At 53.3% G+C, this 20,221-nt stretch overlaps 1 protein-coding gene across 2 annotated transcripts in view; it reads left to right on the top strand.

Moving 5' to 3' along the window:
- Positions 1-4,368: 4,368 nt before the first annotated feature.
- SLC8A2 (solute carrier family 8 member A2) overlaps positions 4,369-20,221 on the top strand; it is a 29,303-nt gene continuing 13,450 nt past the window's right edge. For both annotated transcript variants that reach the window (XM_055551557.1, XM_055551556.1), the window contains exons 1-3: positions 4,369-5,046; positions 9,395-10,059; positions 16,552-16,974. In XM_055551557.1, the coding sequence (XP_055407532.1) occupies positions 4,369-5,046; positions 9,395-10,059; positions 16,552-16,974 (1,766 nt within the window). The remainder of the gene's footprint in view (positions 5,047-9,394; positions 10,060-16,551; positions 16,975-20,221) is intronic.

Raw genomic sequence — 20,221 nt, 5'->3', positions numbered from 1 at the left:
GGGGGAACCTGCTCTAGGCTGTAGCAGCAGGTAAGAGACCCCCAGTGAGGGGAGGGCGAGCTGGGGGGAAGGATGAGCTACCCCAGGCGGGTGGAGGGGGGCGTTCGAGGAGCCGCTTTTCCCTGGGCTCCGTTATGGAGAGTAGGGGGCTGCATATCCTGGATTGCGGGTACCAGGGCCCGAACGCGGAGTCGGGGGCCACCACCAGCAGCCAACATCCTCAGCCCCTCCTGCGCTTCGGAGAGCGTGGCGGGCTGGGGAGGGGGTGCCTCCTGGGCACTGAGGGGGTGCGAACACCCCCGCCCCGTCTGGGGCAGCCCCCCGCCCCTCGCGTTCTCCGCCTCCGCCCCCGCCCTCCTGTGTCTGGGTCTCGCCTTCCTATGCCTCCACACCTCTCAGGGGTCTCGGTCCCGCCGAGTCTGCCTGTCTCTCTGAGTCCCTGACTCCCTCCGTCTCACTCTCTCCGTGCCTGGGTCTGGTCCAGCTTTCTGTTTCAGTCCTGGGTCTCTCTCCCTGCCTTCCTCTTTTGCCATCTGTGTGTTTCCCTGGGTCTCTTGTCTCTCTACGCTCTCAGCCTTCCTGGGTCTCTGTCTCTCTCCATCTCCGCGTGGGTCTTCCTGTCTCTCCCCTTCCTCTCTCATCTCCATCTCTGTCTCCAGGCACCTGCTCCCTGTTCCTCTCTCTTTCCTCCCCTCTTTCTCTCCCTGGCTAACTCTGCCTCCTACACACCTTTGTCTCCGCCCCTGGCCAGGGGAGACCTGGAGGAAGAAGATCCCCCACCTCCCCCCCGCCACCACCTCAGAGTGGGCTCGCCCGGAGGCACGGAGTCCCCCAAACTCCGCTCCCTTCCTCAGCCGAGCTCCCCCGCCCCATCCTCCCCGCTGGCACCCGCCCATCCCTCCCCTGAGCACAGAGCTCCTCTGCTCGCCCCTGCCTGATTTCTGGCATCCTGAGGCATTCTCGCAGCCTAACGGTGGCCTCTGTAGTGGAGACCGAACTGGTCCTGTCTTCAGTCTACCCTCCCATTCCTCTTCATATTGACTGGACCCCGTCCCTCCTGCCGTTTCACTTCCGTACCTCTTGCCGTCTGTCCATTTCGTGACTCATTCATTCTTTGGACAATTACTGAGCCCCTTTCACTGCTCCAGGCAGAGCAATAATAGGTCCTGGGTCGGGCCAGGCCAGTCCTTCCTGCAGTCTTGCCTCCATCCCTCTCCTAGTGTGCCAGCCCCAGACCTGTCTTCCAGGGCGGGTGGAGCTCAGAAGCTTCTCCGCTGCCCCTTGGGGGCTCTGGAAAGGGCCCTTCTGAGTCTTGAGGATACATCCTCTTCTTTCCTATTGGGAAGGGGGGGGCCCAGAGGAGGTGGGGGAGATGAGAGGTGTGGGGCTGAGCCTGTAGCCCACACTGTGATGGGGTGAGGCCCTCAAGTGAGTGCCCATGAGGGGCTCTGGGTGGGTTAAATCGAGCACAGGTTAGGAGCCCCGGGCCTCTGTCCTGCCCACGACTTGAAGCTTCGCGACTTGACCAAGCCCTTTGCCCCTCCGGGTGTCAGTTTACCGATGGATGTATCTATCACACAGCCTGAACACCAAGACTGCGTGTGTCTGCGTGGGGTCCCCCGGCAGGGACACCGTATGCAGGGGCGGGGTGGGGGGACCTGGCTCGCTCAGGGGCGGGAAGCAGGTGTGTTTAGAAGGCCGTGTCCCCACCGAGGGGCAGGCAGCAGGCACCCCCTGCCCCTGCCCTGAGCACGGTTTGGGACCACCACCCGCTGCTTACCAACCAGAGGGGGTCCTACCTGGCCTGCCAGCCTGACCTCCCCACCCCGCTCAAGCTTGCAGTCCCCATCCTACAGATGAGGTCTCTGAGGCCCCCAGATGGGGGCGAGGCAGAACTGGGGCGCTCCCTACTGACCCAGCTGGCCACCAGCCCAGGAGGGAGGGGAGGGACGGCCCCAGGGACAGACGATGCCAGCCATCTGCCCTCCGGAGTCCCACCCTGGCCTCCACCTGATCCTTTTGCCCCTGGATACCCAGCTTAGGTTTCAGGGCAGCTGGGGAAACGAGAGGCAGAGGCAGGAGTCTCAAGCAGAAGCAGCCCAGCTGTCCCCAGTGACAGGGCTCCGACCTCTTGGTGGCTCATCACACAAGTGTTTATCCAGTGCTTTCTCTCCCTGACCGCTCCTCTCCAAAGGCTGCAGGGAGAGGAAGCCAGGTGTTGCAGGAGAAAAAGCCACTGTACCAGGCTGCTTTGCCCAGCTTCAGGGCAAGGAGGGCGGGTGTCAGAACACCCATTGGCTGACCCTGGTTTCCCCTAAGGACCGAGGCGGGAGGGACAGGTGGTTGGATGCGAGGCAGAACTTCCCAGGCCATGGCCCTTCCCTGAAAGAGGGGGTGAGAGGCTATGGATGAATTCTTGACTCCCAGGTGGCCCTGGGTTCTCCTGAAAGCTAGGAGCTGATGAGGAGGGAGGGAGGAGAGAGCGTGAGTCTTTGCTTTGGATCCTGGTGGGTTTGTAATTATGCCTAAGTCATTGCTAATTAGGGGGCTGCTAATTAGACGTATCATTAGGGGCCTTGCTGAGGGGGTAATTGTGAGGTGGCCCTTTAAGAATCACCCCTCTACCCCGCCTACACACACACACACACACTCACTCCTTCTCAGGGAAGTTCTGCCAACATTCTGCCTCCCTCCCCCAGTTCTCAGTCGTGAGGACACTGGTGTGTGTTGGGGGCAGGCTGTGGGCTAGACTCTGAGAACTTTTTCAGACAGAAATGGATGTTATGGGAGAACTGAGGCTGGTGGCCAGGAGAGAGGTCAGGGAGCAGGCGGCCCTGAGGACCCCTCCCTTCCTTTCCGAGGCCTGTTTTATAGGCTACTGGGTTACCATGGCAACACAAGGGCCGGGCGGGGGAGTTAGAAGTCAGGACCACTCTTGGAGAGAGAAACTGGGAGCCACAGAATGGCTGCTGGCGGTCACTGGACAAGTTACTAAGCCTATCTGAGCCTTGGTCGGCTCATCCGTGAGATGGCTGGGGACTCCCCAAAGTTGGGAGGGTGTCATTTCGAACAGAGTGGTCAGGGAAGGTGACCTCTTAGTGGAGAGCTGAAGGAGGAGAGGGAGAGGATATGCTGGGAAGAGTGTCCCAGGAAGGAGGAACAGCAGGTGCAAAGGCCCTGAGGCAAGAACTTGTCCAAAGAGCAGGGAAGAGGCAGAGTGGCTGAGGCCAAGTGAGGGAGAGAAAGAGGGAGAGAAATGAGACCAGAAAGAGAATGAGGGGACCAGATTGTGCGAGACCTTATGAACCAGGGAAGGGACTTCGGTGTTTGGAGTGAGACCAGAGCCATGGGGGGCAGGGAGGGGGTGCGGTTCTGATCAGATAGAAGGATGTGAAATGATTTGCATTTTTAGAGGACACCGAGACACACAGACATAGCCACTCAAGCCCAGGACCAGAGGTGGGAAGATAAGGACTGACCCCACACCCACAAATGGGGCAAAAAACCCAACCTGGGGGCCACAACATCACAGCTTCTGAGGAATCTCCCACTTCCCAGAAGCCCAGGTATACTGCAGAGAGACACGTGCTAGCATTGCAGGGCAGAATGTGAGTGCGAGACTTGCCAGCAGCCCCTCCCCAGCCCTACCTGAGACAGGAAAAACAAAGAAGCACCTATACAGCCCAAATCCCAAGCAGGAGTCCTCTGAGCACCAAACTGGGAAACACAGGAATCACCGAATGAGTTGAGGGCCCCCCCCCAGTACCTTGCCTCACCCACAGACTTATTCATTCTGCGTCCTTCTGTGCCTGGCTTCACTCTTCCATGGTATGTCTGTGAGATGCATCTGCGATGTTGGGTGTATCAGTTGTCCACTCCCTTTTTGGTGCTGTATAATATTCCACCACGTGCCTCTTCTGCCCTGTACTTCTCTGTGTTCTTACCAATAGTCATCCAGCTTGTTTCAAGCTTTATTATCAATGAAGCAGCTGTAAACACTTGTGTATGGGTCTTTTGTTGAACACTTGACTTATTTCCCTGGGTACATTCCTGGGAGTCGAATTGCTGAGTCCTGGGATATGTGATGTAGTTTCTCTTAGAGGCTACATGTCCATCAGCAGTGCATGATGCCTTTATCTTTCTATGCCTTTCTTGGTCTCTGCCTAGCACAGAGAGTGCCTCTTTGTGTCCCTGTCTCTGAATCTCTGTCTCTCTGTCTCTCCTGGTCTCTCTCCTCCCTCTGTTAGTCCCCAGCTTCTCCCCCATTCTCTGCCTGCAACAAGCCCTGACTCCTGAGCTAGACGGAGGAGGGGTTTTCTCCCCTCACCCAGACTTCCTCCTCCTCCCCCACAGGACCGTGCCCCCTCCATGGCTCCCCTGGCCTTGGTGGGGTTTGCACTCCTCCTGGGGACTCCGCCATGCTCAGGGGCGGCCACCCCGACCCCGTCCCTGCCACCTCCCCCAGCCAATGACAGCGATGCCAGCAGTACAGGGGGCTGCCAGGGCTCCAACCGCTGCCAGCCAGGGGTCCTGCTGCCCGTCTGGGAGCCTGATGACCCGTCGCTGGGGGACAAAGCAGCCCGGGCCGTGGTCTACTTTGTGGCCATGGTCTACATGTTCCTGGGTGTGTCCATCATTGCCGACCGCTTCATGGCCTCCATCGAGGTCATCACGTCCAAGGAGAAAGAGATCACCATCACCAAGGCCAACGGCGAGACCAGCGTGGGCACCGTCCGCATCTGGAACGAGACAGTGTCCAACCTCACCCTCATGGCCCTCGGCTCCTCAGCCCCGGAGATCCTGCTGTCCGTCATTGAGGTCTGCGGCCACAACTTCCAGGCGGGCGAGCTGGGCCCGGGCACCATCGTGGGCAGCGCTGCCTTCAACATGTTTGTGGTCATTGCCGTGTGCATCTATGTCATCCCGGCCGGCGAGAGCCGCAAGATCAAGCACCTGAGGGTCTTCTTTGTCACCGCCTCTTGGAGCATCTTTGCCTACGTCTGGCTTTATCTCATCCTGGCCGTCTTTTCCCCAGGTGTGGTCCAGGTGAGCAAGGATGCACGGACATCTCCTGGGTGCATGTATGTCTTCACAATCCAGAGGGGCGGCCTCCTGAGCTCGGAGAGTCAATGCCTGTGTTTGCAGAAACGCATGCTCACATCTGAGAGGGCCGCCGGGTATGGTTGTCCAGGTCGTGCACTGCACAAAGGCATAGGGCCAGAGAGGGCAAATCGGGGCTGGAGTCTGGTGGGTATTCCCCAAGCCAGGTCTGGATGGCATTGCAAACTCTGGACAGAGCTCATCCATGCAGAACCAGATGCCATTTTGTAATATGCCCATCTGGAAATGGCATCTTTGAACTCTCACAAGGGTGCCATGTGTGCTAATAGAGTCCTAGTGATCCGTGAAAGGCATATGACAGTCTAGTCAGGTATTTGCCAGGTATGGTCACGTGTTTCCCTATACTCCCTGCCTTTTGCATAATTTATTTCCACTTTTGCAATTAGACATCCCCCATTTGCATAATTCATTTTACAGTTGCGGCATCCAGCCCCGTGTTTTCTGACAGTGCTAACTGATTTGAGTCACTTGGTGCAATTTGCATAGTTTGCCCATGGACTTTGCATCTGCATAATCTAGCTTTGTATTTGCCGTAGTCGTGGTTTGCATAGTTCATTCATTATTAATAATTGATTGCTGACGTTGAGATGATTTATACCACTTCGCTGTAATTCACACCCATATCGAGTCCAACCTAGGCATAAACCCAGCCCACTGAAAAGACCACTTTGCATAATTTATTCCAATAGTGGGAAAAAATTTAGAACCACAGCTGCATAATTTACACTCGCATTCACATAGTCACTTGCCTCTCATTTATCCAGTGTCTTAACGGGCCTATTGCTTAGTCTCCTTTAAAACGTTCGCCTAATTTATTTCCCACAGCCCCACGATTGCCGCCTACATTTGCATAATTTATTCATGGGCCTGGCTTAATTCTCTCACACACATGCATAATTTATTTGAGGCTACCCAGGATTCCTTTATACAAGTGTATAATCTACTTAGACATATCTGTCAAGTTTTGCCAGCTATAGTTTCTTTCCAGGAAAGATCTAAAGTTAGAGGTAAAAAAATTCTTTGCAGATGTTATCTAGGCAGAAGGAAGGAAGAAACCACAGTGAGGAAAAGAGGGAGGTGGAGCACCGGAAGACAGGGATGAGGGAGGAAGGGAGACAGTTCCTATGACTGACTCCTGACTGCAGTGCTGAGTTTCCTGGCTGCCAAGGTGAAAAGTACAGACGATGCTTCACACGGTCTCAGGCACTATTTTAAAAAGGACGCTATCCTGACTTGGGTTGTCCAAGTGGTCCATGACAAGGATTTACACCAAAACTGTGAAATGGATTTTAGACATTGTGGGGAGGAGGTGGGATCGGGAGGGGGGAGGTTTCTCCTGAGAAGGAGCTGGCTCATCACAGGGAAAACAGCGTGAAATGCCACAGGTCTGGGTGTAGACGTGGTTCTGGAGAATCCCTTCTGGAGTGACATGGAGACCAGGCTTTTGGAATGCTTTCACGAAATAACCGAAAGAATGGGCATGAGATCAAGATGATGCCAGTCCCTCCTAGATGCTTTGAACGGGGGCAGGGAGGAGATGGGTCTGGCTCAGGGTTTTCTCCGGAAGTTCTGTGTGACCTCAGGCAAAGCCCATACCCTCTGGGTCTCAGTTTACACATCTGAACTATAGAAGGGGTTGGACTAGTCCATTGGTTCTTCTTCTTTTAAATAGTTTTCTGTGATGGCTGCACTGGGTCTTCATTGCTGCAAGGGCTTTTCTTTAATTGCACAGAAATGGGGGCTACTCTCTAGTTGCAGTGGGTGGGCTTCTCAATGCGGTGGCTTCTTGTTGCAGAGCACAGGCTCTAGAGCACAGATTCAACAGTTGTGGTGCATGGGCTTAGTCGCCGCGAGGCATGTGGGATCTTCTTGGACCAGAGATCGAACCCATGTCTCCTGCATTGGCAGGCAGATTCTTTACCACCAGGGAAGCCCTTCTTCTTTAAATGAGGTCCTCTTTTTTCATTTCTGATTTTAGCAAGGTCCTCTTTTTTTTTTAATTAATTAATTTGACTGCAGCACTCGGGATCTTTAGTCACAGCATGCGAACTCTTAGTTGTGGCATATGGGCTCTAGTTCCTTGAACTGGAATTGAACCCAGACCCCTCTGCATTGGGAGTGCATTCTTAGCCCCTGAGCCACCAGTGGGTGCCCTCGAAGGCAGATGTGAATCTATTAGAAGCACCTTTTGTTTACCTGCAGGGAAGAAAGCAGATCTCAGGTGTTGGAGATCTCGCTTCTGATTAAGAGAGAATCGCCCACAGCGTAGACACTGGCCAGTTCAATGAGTTCAAGGCAAGAGTTCATTTTACAGCTTGCGTGGAAAATTCAGTTTCTTTTCACAAGGCTGCCGGTGGCTTTGTGTGGTTGTACTATTTCCAAGTCCTACTTTTTCTCTGAACCAGCAGTAAACACAGCGACAAGGGGCTGTGAAATGAGAGCTTAAAGAGATTTTCCCTACCAGGCTCATTTTAAAGATACCTCTGGGGCCATCCGATTTGTAAATGCTCTTTAATCTTTTCTTCCTTATCTTTAATGAGAAAGGTGGCATATGCATCTTTACATGAATATCTCAAGGAGAGCTGTCAGGTATTGGTGGATGTTTCCTGTATGTGCCTTCTGCCAGACCATGGGCAGACTGAGCCCCAGAGTGCGCAGAGCTCAAGACAATAGTGATATGGTGACAGTGGTATAAACGCAGTAATAGTGCACGTGGGCTCAGTCGTGTCTGCGTCTTTGTGACCCTATATCCATACTGTCCATGGGATTCTCCAGGCAAGAATACTGGGGTAGGTTGCCATGGCCTCCTCCAGGGGATCTTCCTGAGCTAGGGATCGAACCCGGGTCTCCTGCATTGGCAGGCGGATTCTTTACCACCGAGTCACCTGGGAAGCCCACTAGTAATAACGATCCCATTGATTTCACATTTTCTGTATCTTCCGCGTATCAGTAACTGACAAGGCTTAGTGTTAGGAGTGCATGAGCTCATTCAGTCTTGGGATGTGCTCATTTTACACATAAGAGCCTGGGCCAGGCATCCCTCTTCTAGAACCGGGGTCTAAACTCAGCCTTGCCCTGTCTCTCTGGGGAGGTAGCATGTAAACATGAGAACTTGCTTTATGAGGCTGTCAGACGATGAGCCAAACTTGTGCCTCTTTTAGAGTCAGAGTCCAATCCCTAAGGGCCAAACAAATCCTAAGGAAGGAGAATCTGGCAAAGGCTGTATTTACTGGTGGAGGGGGGCGGGGGAGGAGTTGGAGGAAAGGAATAGGGGAGTTTGGGGACGTGAGCAGAGAGCAGACCCTGGGTGATGGGTGGAGTTTGGAGAAGTGGAGGCATCTCGGGTGAGAAGGGGCGGAGGGACAATGAGGTGGGAGAAAAAAGATGGAGAGAGACCAGCACTGCCCCCAGACAGGGGCTGGGACCACAGGGTGGGGCGTGTCCCTGACTTGGTGGTGGCTGAGGATGTCTGTGTTCTTTGCACTTGAGCAGCATGACAAACAGTGGATGGATGGATGGATGCGACCAAAGGAGAGACAAAAAGGGTGAGGGAAGGAGAGACATAAAGACATAAAGAGAGAAGGCAGGGGGGACAGAGAAGAATCTCATAGGAAAGAGAGGTAGGTATCTAAAAAAGATACAAAAGACAATGGAGACAAGGAGACAGGGGCCACCAGAAAGGAAGAGAGGAGGAAAGATAGAAAACCAACTGACATTAAGGATTTCTCTAGCGGTCCAATGGCTAAGACGCGGGCGGGGCTTTGTCTGCAGTGCAGGTGGCGTGGGTTTGATCCCTGGTCAGGGAACTAGATCCCGCATGTTGCAGCTAAGACCCAGTGCAGCCACATAAAGAAATAAATATTAGTTATAAATAAATAAATACCTTTACAGCTTAAACAAACAACAAGCCAGCCGACATAGAGAATGAGACTGGAGGCAGGGAGAAAAAGAGATAAGGACCAACCTAGCCAGAAAGATGGGGAAAGGCAGGGAGAAGCAGAGACGAGAGCCAGAGAGAGGGAGAGACAGAGGGGAGAGATATAGATGGAGGGAGAGACAGAGACACAGAGAAACGGGGAGAGGCTGAGATGAAGGGAGACAGGAACGAGACAGAGGGAGGAGTCAGAGACAGCAAGAAGGCCGGATGGGGAGAGATTGAGAAGAGGGAACTCGGGTGAGGGCAGGGACCCGGCGCTGGGGAGGGCGGCGGCGGGCGGGCCGCGAGCGCGCCCCCTGCCGGGGCGGCGGTCCTGACCCGCGCGGCCGCCCGCAGGTGTGGGAGGCGCTGCTGACCCTCGTCTTCTTCCCGGTGTGCGTGGTGTTCGCCTGGATGGCCGACAAGCGGCTGCTCTTCTACAAGTACGTGTACAAGCGCTACCGCACCGACCCGCGCAGCGGCATCATCATCGGCGCCGAGGGCGACCCCCCCAAGAGCATCGAGCTGGACGGCACGTTCGTGGGCGCCGAGGCTCCGGGCGAGGTGGGCGGCCTGGGCCCGGGCCCCGCCGAGGCCCGCGAGCTGGACGCCAGCCGCCGCGAGGTCATCCAGATCCTCAAGGACTTGAAGCAGAAGCACCCGGACAAGGAGCTGGAGCAACTGGTGGGCATCGCCAACTACTACGCGCTGCTCCACCAGCAGAAGAGCCGCGCCTTCTACCGCATCCAGGCCACGCGGCTGATGACCGGCGCGGGCAACGTGCTGCGGCGACACGCGGTGGACGCCTCGCGCAGGGCCACCCCGGCCGACGGCCCCGGCGAGGACGAGGACGACGGCGCCAGCCGCATCTTCTTCGAGCCCAGCCTTTACCACTGCCTGGAGAACTGCGGCTCCGTGCTGCTGTCGGTCACCTGCCAGGGCGGCGAGGGCAACAGCACCTTCTACGTGGACTACCGCACGGAAGACGGCTCCGCCAAGGCCGGCTCGGACTACGAGTACAGGTGGGTCTCCTGGGGGCTGGTGGGCAGGGAGGGCTGGCGGTCCGCGGGTCACAGGCTCCGCCGTCCAGCAGCCTCCAGGCTCCTCTGTCTCCTGGCTGCGTCTGGTGCCCATCCTTACTTTGCGATGGGCAGACTTGCTGGATTCATTCATTCCTGAGAGTCTACTTTGTACCAGGTACTATTCTAGACATTGGGCACAGGCTGCTGGACAAGACGGACAGCGTGGCTGTCCACTGACCGCAGGCTGCTGCTCCCAGGTCCATGATACACCTGTGCCTTCTTGGGCTTGACGCTGCTCTGTGTTCCTTAGTATAGCTCCATGATGTGTTTCTACCAGCATGACCTGGTAGAACCAGTGCCCCACCCGCCACGCCACTATTAAAGTAAAAAAATATATTTTTTAATGTTTTTTTTTTTTTTTGGCTGCGCTTGGTCTTTGTTGCTTTTCCAGGCACTTTCTCTAGTTGCGGCTCGCAGGAGCTACTCTTGGTTGCGGTGCGCAGGCTTCTCATTGCGGTGGCTTCTCTTGTGGAGCACCGGCTCTAGGCGCTCAGGGTTCAGTACTTGCAGTTCAAAGGCTCAATAGTTGTGGCGCATAGGCTTGGCTGCTCTGGGGTGTGTGGAATCTTCTTGGAGGGATGAAACTCATGTCCCTGGCCTTGGCAGGTGCATTCTTACCCACTGCACCACCAGGGAAGTCCTAAAACTGTTTATCGATCACCTACTACATGTGCCAGGGGTGTACCTCGGTGAACAAGACGGCTAAGGTCCCTACCCTTAAGCTGTGATAAAGTTATAAACTATGAAGCATGCAAAAATATCAGGTGATGGCAAGTGCTGTGGGGGAAAACGAAGTGGGGTCAAGAGGAGAGAGATGGTGTCCTCATTGCCTCTGCGTCTTTGGTTCCACCGTAAAGCCACCCGCCTTCTGAACCCTCCTGTGTCTCACTGCCAGTCCCTCTCCTCACCCCTCTTTGAGCAGAACTGTGACCTTAGCCAGCTATTCCTACTGTGCACCTACTAGGTGCCAGAGGTTTTTAAAAATTTTTTGTTGAAATGTAGATATACAATATTGTGTTCATTTCTGCTGAATAGAAAAGTGACTGAGTTATCCATATATAATTCCTTTTCATATGCTTTTCCATTATGGTTATCACAGGACACTGAATATAGTTCCCTATGCTATACAGTAGGACCTTGTTTTTTATTCATCTGCCATCCAGATTTTTTAAGGGTTCAACAGAGAAGAGTAAACAAGGTAGATAACTTCTGTGTCCTCATGGGACCACAAAATTCTTTATGTATTTGTGCAATAGATCTGTCTATACCACACTCTTTCAAGAATTATAGGTTTACAGTATGTTTTGTTAACTGATGTGCAAGTCTCCCATTCAGTTCAGTTCAGTTGCTCAGTCACGTCCGACTCTTTGTGACCCCATGGACTGTAGCACGCCAGGCCTCGCTGTCCATCACCAACCCCTGGAGTTTACTTAAACTCATGTCCATTGATTCCGTGATGCCATCCAACCATCTCATCCTCTGTCATCCCCTTCTCCTTCCTCCCTCAATCTTTCCCAGCATCAGGGTCTTTTCCAATGAGTCGGTTCTTCCCATCAGGTGGCCAAAGTATTGGAGCTTCAGCTTCAGCATCAGTCCTTCCAGTCAATATTCAGGGTTCATTTCCTTTAAGACTGACTGGTTTGATCTCCTTGCAGTCCAAGGGACTCTCAAGAGTCTTCTCCAACACCACAGTTCAAAAGCATCAATTCTTTGGTGCTCAGCTTTCTTTATAGTCCAACTCTCACATCCATACATGACTACTGGAAAAACAATACCTTTGACTAGATGGACCTTTGTTGGCAAAGTAATTTCTCTGCTTTTTAATATGCTGTCTAGGTTGGTCATAACTTTTTTTCCAGGGAGCAAGCATCTTTTAATTTCATGACTGCAGTCACCATCTGCAGTGATTTTGGAGTCCAAAAAAATAAAGTTTCTCACTGTTTCCATTGTTTCCCCATCTACTTGCCATAAAGTGATGGGGCCAGATGCCATGATCTTAGTTTTCTGAATGTTGAGTTTTAAGCCAACTTTTTCAATCTTCTCTTCCACTTTCATCAAGAGGCTCTTTATTTCTTCTTCATTTTCTGCCATAAAATTGGTGTCATCTGCATATCTGAGGTTATTGATATTTCTCCCAGAAATCTTCATTCTAGCTTGTGCTTCCTCCAGCCCAGCTCCCGTGGTTTCCTGTAATAATAACATGTACCACGTGTCTTTTCTGTGCCAGAAACGAACCTGGGCAATGGAGACCATCAATAAATGAAAGACGTAGAAATCCCTGCCTGCTCTAACACAGCTGACACTCACTTTGGAAAGACAGGTCATTAGAAAGTGTACATTCAATGTATTAAAATATCAGAGAGTGGTGAGAAGAGTGAAGAAAAAATACAGCAGGATACAGGAGAGTGTTGATGGCTGATCTTCTCATAGGTTTCACTTACTAAGTTGCAACAGAACTGTTCACATATCTTTGTTCTGTCATCCCGTAGCATGGGACCCCTTTGACCACCCATAACCTCCTCCCTCTATCCTTCCCCTCATCCCACATCTCTAGCCTCCTTCAACTCAAGAACAGGCATTCACCATGTGAGGGCCTGCCGTCAGTCCACCTCTTCATCCTTCCACTCCTCCTGCACTTCTGGTCCACATCGCCCTCATCAAAACCCCAAGCCTTTGCAAAAGGAAGTGAGTTCAGGTATCACTTTCTGGGATCAGAGGCTGCCTTCTCACCTGCAAATGACCTTGGGAAGGAGATGTTTGAAGTGAAGGAGTAAATGCTGCTCAGTGGTGGAGCCAGAGCTAGGAAGAGTTGACATCTTTCCATATGTCTCTGCTCTCCCAACCCAGTTGATATTCACAGGCCTGGCATCACTTATCAAGGCAGCTTAGGTCTAGGGCTGGGAGGAGGACACCGAAGTTCCAGCCCCAGCTTAGCCCTGCCCCCTGTTCCTTGGGTAAGTTCCTGCCTCAATCTGGGCAGGTAGGGCTGTCATGTACAGTTGTTGAGGTTGTACACTGCGCAAGAGCAACATGTCTAAGGAAGTGCTATTCACATAGTGGACATTGTAGAGTTCTGTGTCTATGATGACAGTTCCAGATTCATGGAAAGAGTGTCTTGAAGAAAGGATACCTTTTTCTAACTTGCCCACAGGCATCACTAGGCTAAGGGTGGTTCTGTGGGGTTTTAGTTTCTCCAAATTAATAATGACTTCTATGACCCCCAAATGACACAGCTCTTCCAAGATTCTGAGATTTAAGCCTCTGTAATCCTAACACACTAAGGGTCGAAGGTTTTAAGATTCCAGAATTCCAAGGTTTTAGTATTCTAATCTGTACCCCAGCCCATCTCTGATCTGATGGTTCTAAAATTTTTCATCTTCTCAGATTTTGTGCATCCAGTGTTGGAATATGAGTCCTGGGAACCTAGCCTTCTATGATTCTGATACCTGGTTTCTAAAATCCCCATGTTCTTTTTCTCCCCGGCTTTTTATTTTGAAAAGTTTCACACCTACAGAAGGGCTGCAAATACATAGCCTGGCGAACCTTCATATAACCTCCACACAGATATTCACCAGTTGTGCCTATTTTGTCCTGTGGGCATTCATGGTCTTCAATATATAATAGATGTTTTGAGGTGCTACTTTACTTTTTAAATTTTTAGTTTATAGATATGAGTATAGTTGATTTACAGTGTTGTGTTAGTTGTGGCTGTACAGCAAAGTGATTCAGTTATACATATGTGTATATCCATTCTCTTTCAGATTCTTTTCCCATGTAAGTGATTACAGAATATTGAGTTCCCTGGGCTATACAGTAGGTCCTTGTTGATTATCTCTTTTATATATAGTAGTGTGTCTACGTTGATCCCAAATTCCTAATTTATCCCTCCACCCACCCCCCACCTTTCCCCTTTGGTAACCATAAATTTGTTTTTAAAAAAAAAAAAAACAACGGTGGCACTTTATTAGAGTGAGGGTCAGACAGCATGACCATTCACCCATCAACAGAGGCATGCATCTCCTAAGAATGATGACATACTCCCACATCATCCCAACCCAGTGATCACACACAGGACGTTTAAGATTGCATCAGTATGATGACCCAATCTACAGTCCACGCTTGCCTGTCCCCAGTCGCCCTTGTCTCACCCTTTATAGCTGTGTTTTCACTCCCTCCCTCTCTTCCTATCTGATCCAGAAACCGCTTGGCATATTTGGTTGTCGTGTCTCTTTCGCCTTCTTCAATCTGGATCACTCCCTCGGTCTTTCCGTGACTTTGGTGACGCCAACACTTTGGTCTGAATTTCTCTTTTGGCTGTGCCACATGGCATGTGGGATCTTAGTTCCCCAACCAGGGACCAAACCCACGCCCCCTGCACTGGAAGCATCGAGTCTTAACTCCTGGACCGCCAGGGAAGTCCCACTCTGACACTTTGGGAAACGATAGGCCACTTACTCGAACAATCTTCAGTGTGGCTTCGTCTGATGTTTCCTCATGATTAGATTCACATGACGCACTTCGGCAGGAATCCAGCTGTCCTCAGGGCATCATGCCAGAAGGCACATGATGCCCGCGTGTCCCTTTACGGACAATGTCCAGTTCCCCTGTATTAACCCAATCCTTGTAACACTGCCACGAGGAAGACAGGGTTATTAACTCCATTTTACAGATGAGGAAACTGAGGCTCAGAGGGCTGCTGAGTCCTAACTGCCCAAGACCACACAGCTGGCACAGGCAGCTTGGAGCAGGTTGGCCTGCCTTAGCCACCATGGACAGTGCCCTCTGAGCTGCGGGCGGCAGCCACGGGAAGCTCTTATTCCCTCCATCCAGGTCTTGTCATACAGTTCTGCCCCTGCCAGAACCCTGGGGTCTCTCTACCTCCCCCACAGAGGAACGGAGGGGTAAATGACAGATTTTTGACTTTCATTAACACCCCAGAGTCATCACTGTCCCGCCCAAGTTTCACCCTGATGAATGTCTTGGCCTCATTCCCTCCCCCAGCCCATTATAGAGCATCTTGCTTGTGCTTTAGAAACTTACACAGCCGACACTCTTTTAAACCTAAGTCAGTTGATGTCCTTCCTCTCCTCAGAGGCCTCCATGGCTCTCCTCTCACTGGAGTAAAAGCCAAAGTCTTCACCGTGGCTCACCAAGGCCCCATGACATCTTCCCCTGTTCCCTCGGTCACCCCATCTCCCACCCTCTCCCTCCCTGCTCCCTTGGATGCGGCCACACTGGCATCCCTGATCTTCCTCAAGCACTCCTGCCCACTGGTGCCTCAGGACATTTGCACTGGCTGTTCCCTTTACAGGAACAGTCTTTCTCAGATCTCCTCCACGTGGCTCCCTCCCTCAGGTCTCTGCTCAGATGGCACCCCCGCCCCCAGACAAGCTTTCCCTGACCACTTTCACACAGCTCCTTCTCTGCACTCTCTACCCTTGTTCCTTTATTTTCTCCACATAGCATCATCACTACCTTACTTTTTGTTTTATTACCTTATGTTTTATTACCTGTCTCCTCCCCTGGAACAGAAGCTCCACCAGGGCAGAGATTCTTCTCTGGTCTGGTTTTGCTGCTGTTTCCCCAACACTAAGAACAGGGCCTGGCACACAGCAGATGCTCATTACCTATCTCATTATGGATGGACTGTAATTAAATCCCGAGATGTGGAAGTGCCACTAGGATACGGCTGTGCCATGGGGCTCTTCCCGTGTTCCCAGCACTGCCGTTCCCATGTTCCCACACTGAAAGCATGTGTTGAATGACTGAATGATGTCAAGTTAAAGACTGTGGATTGTCTGCTGGAGATATCTGGGAGCACAGAATGGTTTTTATGGGAAGTATGACAATGTCAATTGTGGGCCCTATGTCCCTGTTACTCCAAGTATGGTCCATGTTGCAGAATCATTGGGGTCCTTTGGGCGCTAAGTAGAAATGCAGAGCCTTGAAACCCCAGAGCTACTGAACCACAATCTGCATTTTCACAAGATGTCCCAGGGAATTCCTGTGGACACTGAGATTCAAGAAGCATGGCTGTGAAACACTCCGACCTCCCTCTGCACCTTAAGACTTTGCATGTACTGTTCCCTCTGCCGGGAGGTCTCCTGCCCACTAAATCTTCTCCCGTGAAGCCTGCCTCGATCTCACCTTCATCACCTGTTTAATGCCACTACTCCTGATGAGTTCCATGGTGGGAGGGAACCCCTCCATCGTTCTTGTTCTCCCTCTGCATCTCCTGCTCGGGAAAAGCCCACCTTTATTCACCCTCGGTATTGTTTGTTTCACGTCTGTCCACCATTACACTTGTAAGTTCTTCCGGTAGTGCGGCCCCCTCCTCCAGGAAGCCCACCCTGAACCCTACCCCCCCCACCTCCCCGGCCCACAGCCCTGAGAGCGACTTCACCCCTCTCTTTCCCCGCTTCTCCACCGCAGCGAGGGCACGCTGGTGTTCAAGCCGGGCGAGACGCAGAAGGAGCTGCGGATCGGCATCATCGACGACGACATCTTCGAGGAGGATGAGCACTTCTTCGTGCGGCTGCTGAACCTGCGCGTCGGTGACGCGCAGGGCATGTTCGAGCCCGACGGCGGCGGGCGGCCCAAGGGGCGGCTGGTGTCACCGCTGCTGGCCACCGTCACCATCCTGGACGACGACCACGCGGGCATCTTCTCCTTCCAGGACCGCCTGCTGCACGTGAGCGAGTGCATGGGCACCGTGGACGTGCGCGTCGTGCGCAGCTCGGGCGCGCGCGGCACGGTGCGCCTCCCCTACCGCACGGTGGACGGCACGGCGCGCGGCGGCGGCGTGCACTACGAGGACGCGTGCGGCGAGCTCGAGTTCGGCGACGACGAGACCATGTGAGCGCGCGAGCCCGCCTGCCCGAGCCAGGGAGACGTCAAGGGGCCCGCGAGAGGGGCGGGGCCAGGGCGGGACGTGGTCCGAACGGGGGCGAGGCCTCCGAGTGGGAGGATCTCGGAGAGGCGTAGTTTTGGAAAGGGCTTCCCTGGTGGCTCAGATGGTAAAGAATCTGCCCGCAATGCGGGAGACCGGGGCTCGATCCCTGAGTCAGGAAGATCCCCTGGAGAAGGGAATGGCAACCCACTCCAGTATTCTTGCCTGGAGAATCCCGTGGCGAGAGGAGCCTGGAGGGCTAGAGTTCATGGGGTCGCAAAGAGTCGGAAACGACTGAGCGACTAACACACTCAGTCTTAGAAAGGGGTGGAGCTTTGATGGAGCCCTGGAAATGGGGAGGCCTGGGGAGGCCTGGGGAGGCGGTACAGGGTCCAGAAAAGGGGCGGGACGAAGGAGAGAAGGGAGGAGACTGGAGTGAGGAGTGGAGTCAAGACGTTGGGATGAGATGTGGGCGGGTCCTGCGCGAACTGGGCTGGTTTGGGGAGAAGAGAGTGGGACACCAGGAAGAATGGCCAAGTGAGGAGAGAGGAGAGGAATTAGGGTGGGGCCTGGGGAGAGGGATGTGGCGAGCTTAACCGGTAGAATGGAGGAGTGTGCCCTGAAGTCCCTTTCGATGCAGAGGCCGAGTCTGTGGAACAGAGAAGGAGCTAGGTGGGGTCTGAGTGGTTGTTGTTCAGTCACTCAGTCGTGTCCGACTCTGCGACCCCATGAACTGCAGCTTGCCAGGCTTACCTGTCCTTCACTATCTCCCAGAGTTTGCTCAAACTCATGTCCATTGACTCGATGATGCCATCCAACCATCTCATCCTCTGTCACCCTCTTCTCCTGCCCTTAATCTTTCCCAGCATCAGGATCTTTTCCAATAAGTTGACTCTTTGCATCAGGTGGCCAGAGTATTGGAGTTTCAGCTTCAGCATCAGTCCTTCCAATGAATATTCAGGACTGATTTCCTTTAGGATTGACTGGTTGGATCTCCTTGCAGTCCAGGAGATTCTCAAGCGTCTTCTCCAACGCCACAGTTCAAAAGCATCAGTTCTTCAGCGCTCAGCCTTCTTTATGGTCCAAATCTTGCATTCTGTACATGACTATTGGAAAAACCATAGCTTTAACTATACAGACATTTGTCAGCCAAAGTAATGTCTCTGGTTTTTAATATGCTGTCTAGCTTTGTCATAGCTTTTCTTCTGAGGAGCAAGCGTCTTTTAATTTCGTGGCTAGGACGCAAGGCAAAGGCTGAGGACAGCGGAAGAGGGCGGGGTCTAAGGAGATGGGGCGTGCCCTAAAGGAGGTGGGCGGGGGGAAGGAGGGGAGCTCTTGGGTAGGGGGAATGTGGGCGAGGCTTTGGGGAAAGTCGGAGTGGGAATCTGGGGGCCTAGGAAGAGACACGGGAAAGGAGGGCTGGGATGTGGGAGACCGAGTCTCCGGAGAGGAGCTGGCTACGTACGTATGTAGACAGACAGACAGAACCAGCAGGCGCACCGGGCACATACAGACATGCAAAGTCACGGACGCAGAGTCAGGACTGTTCTCACGCCCAGACACCCGGCCACCCCCTTGCGCAGATGCCCGAGTCTCCCGGTGCGCGTGCCGGCAGCCTCACATCCCCGCTCCCGCCCGCTCCCTTCCGCCCCCGCACGCCCGTCTGTCTCCCTCTTCCCGCCGCCCACGCTCCCCCCACCGAGCAGAGCCCCCACCGCGCCCCCTCCCTCTCCCCCTCCCAGCCTCTGCGGCTCGGCCTCCCAGCTCAGCTGCTCACTGCTCACCCTGCCTCTTCACCTCTCCCTCTGCGTCTCTGCGTCTCTCGTTCTCGGGAGAGTTTGTGTCCATCTCTGGATCTCTGTCCCCAGGATCCAGCTCTCTAACTCGGGTTATATTTCAGTCACAGACTCTCCATACCTTTCCATCTGTCTCTGTTCTGACTTGGGTTGAGGGCCCAGAGCACCATTCCAGGCCCCATCTCTCACACCCAAGAGGCAGAGGGCGTGGAGGGAGTAGTCTTTCTGTTTGTCCCAGTCCGACTTTGTAGTCTACGGCTTCCAATCAACTTTTCGCCTGCGGCCGCGGGCTTCCGCAGGGCTTCTCCTCCGCCCGCCCCTACGGCTTCCCCAGGTTGGGACACCCTCTGCCCTCCGCCCCCGCCCAGGCTTCCAGCTGTGGTTTCAGGAGACAGAGAGCAGGAGGCTAATTAGAGTTCAGGGAAACACATCCTTTCTCTGATGGGCAGGCACTAATTAGAGATGCCTGGAGAAACAGCCAGGCTGGAGGGCTGACCCCAGGCAGGATCAACAGGGAGATGGAAGAGAGACGCCCAGAGATATGGGGTAGAGGGGAGAGATGCAAGAGAGAGACAGAGAGGCAACCAGATGGGTGAAAGACAGGGAGACAGAAGAGACCTAGTGAAAGAGAGCCAGAGCCAGAGTAGTGGAGAGTCAGAAAGAGAAACGAGAGAAAGGGCAGGAGCGAGACAGAAAGACACAGGCTTAGAGACAGATGCCACGAGAGATGGAAACTGAGTGACAGAGGCCCATCAGGAGAGGGGGAAAGAAGGATTTCCCTGGTGGTCCAGTGGCTAAGACTCTGCACTCCCAGTGCAGGGGCCACAGGTTCGATCCCTGGTGGGGGAACTAAGATCCCTCCTGTCACCTGGTGAGGCCAGAAAAAAGAGGGAAATAGGGATTGGAGACGGAGATGGAAGAAGACTGAAGAGAATAGAAGTGCGGGAGGTAACGAGAGACATTCTTCTCTCTGAGAGGAACCCAGGCGGACTCAGGGAAGGGAAAGTCCTGCTGATGCTACAGAGAGAGAAGAGTTCTGGTCAGCACGAGAGAATGGGAGAGAGGATGAGAAAGAGACTGGGTGTGAAATCAGAGCCTGTGAGGGGTGGGAAAGTGGAGTTTCCAGGAAACGAGGGCGTGAGGATGACAGAATGTCAGGCTAGGGAGGACGGCTGTTTCCTTTTTAAAAAATGATCAATTTTAACTGAATTATAGTTGAGTTACAATATAGTGATCATTTCAGATGTACAGCTAAGTGGTTCAGGCATATATATATATTGGAGAAGGCAGTGGCACCCCATTCCAGTACTCTTGCCTGGAAATCCCATGGACGGAGGAGCCTGGTGGGCTGCAGTCCATGGGGTCGCGAAGAGTTGGACACGACTGAGCGACTTCACTTTCACTTTTCACTTTCATG

This window comes from Bubalus kerabau, chromosome 17 (assembly GCF_029407905.1).
Source record: "Bubalus kerabau isolate K-KA32 ecotype Philippines breed swamp buffalo chromosome 17, PCC_UOA_SB_1v2, whole genome shotgun sequence".
Lineage (NCBI taxonomy): Eukaryota > Metazoa > Chordata > Mammalia > Artiodactyla > Bovidae > Bubalus > Bubalus kerabau.
Note: the sequence above shows the minus strand (reverse complement) of the source record. Positions and strands in the feature narration are given on the sequence as shown.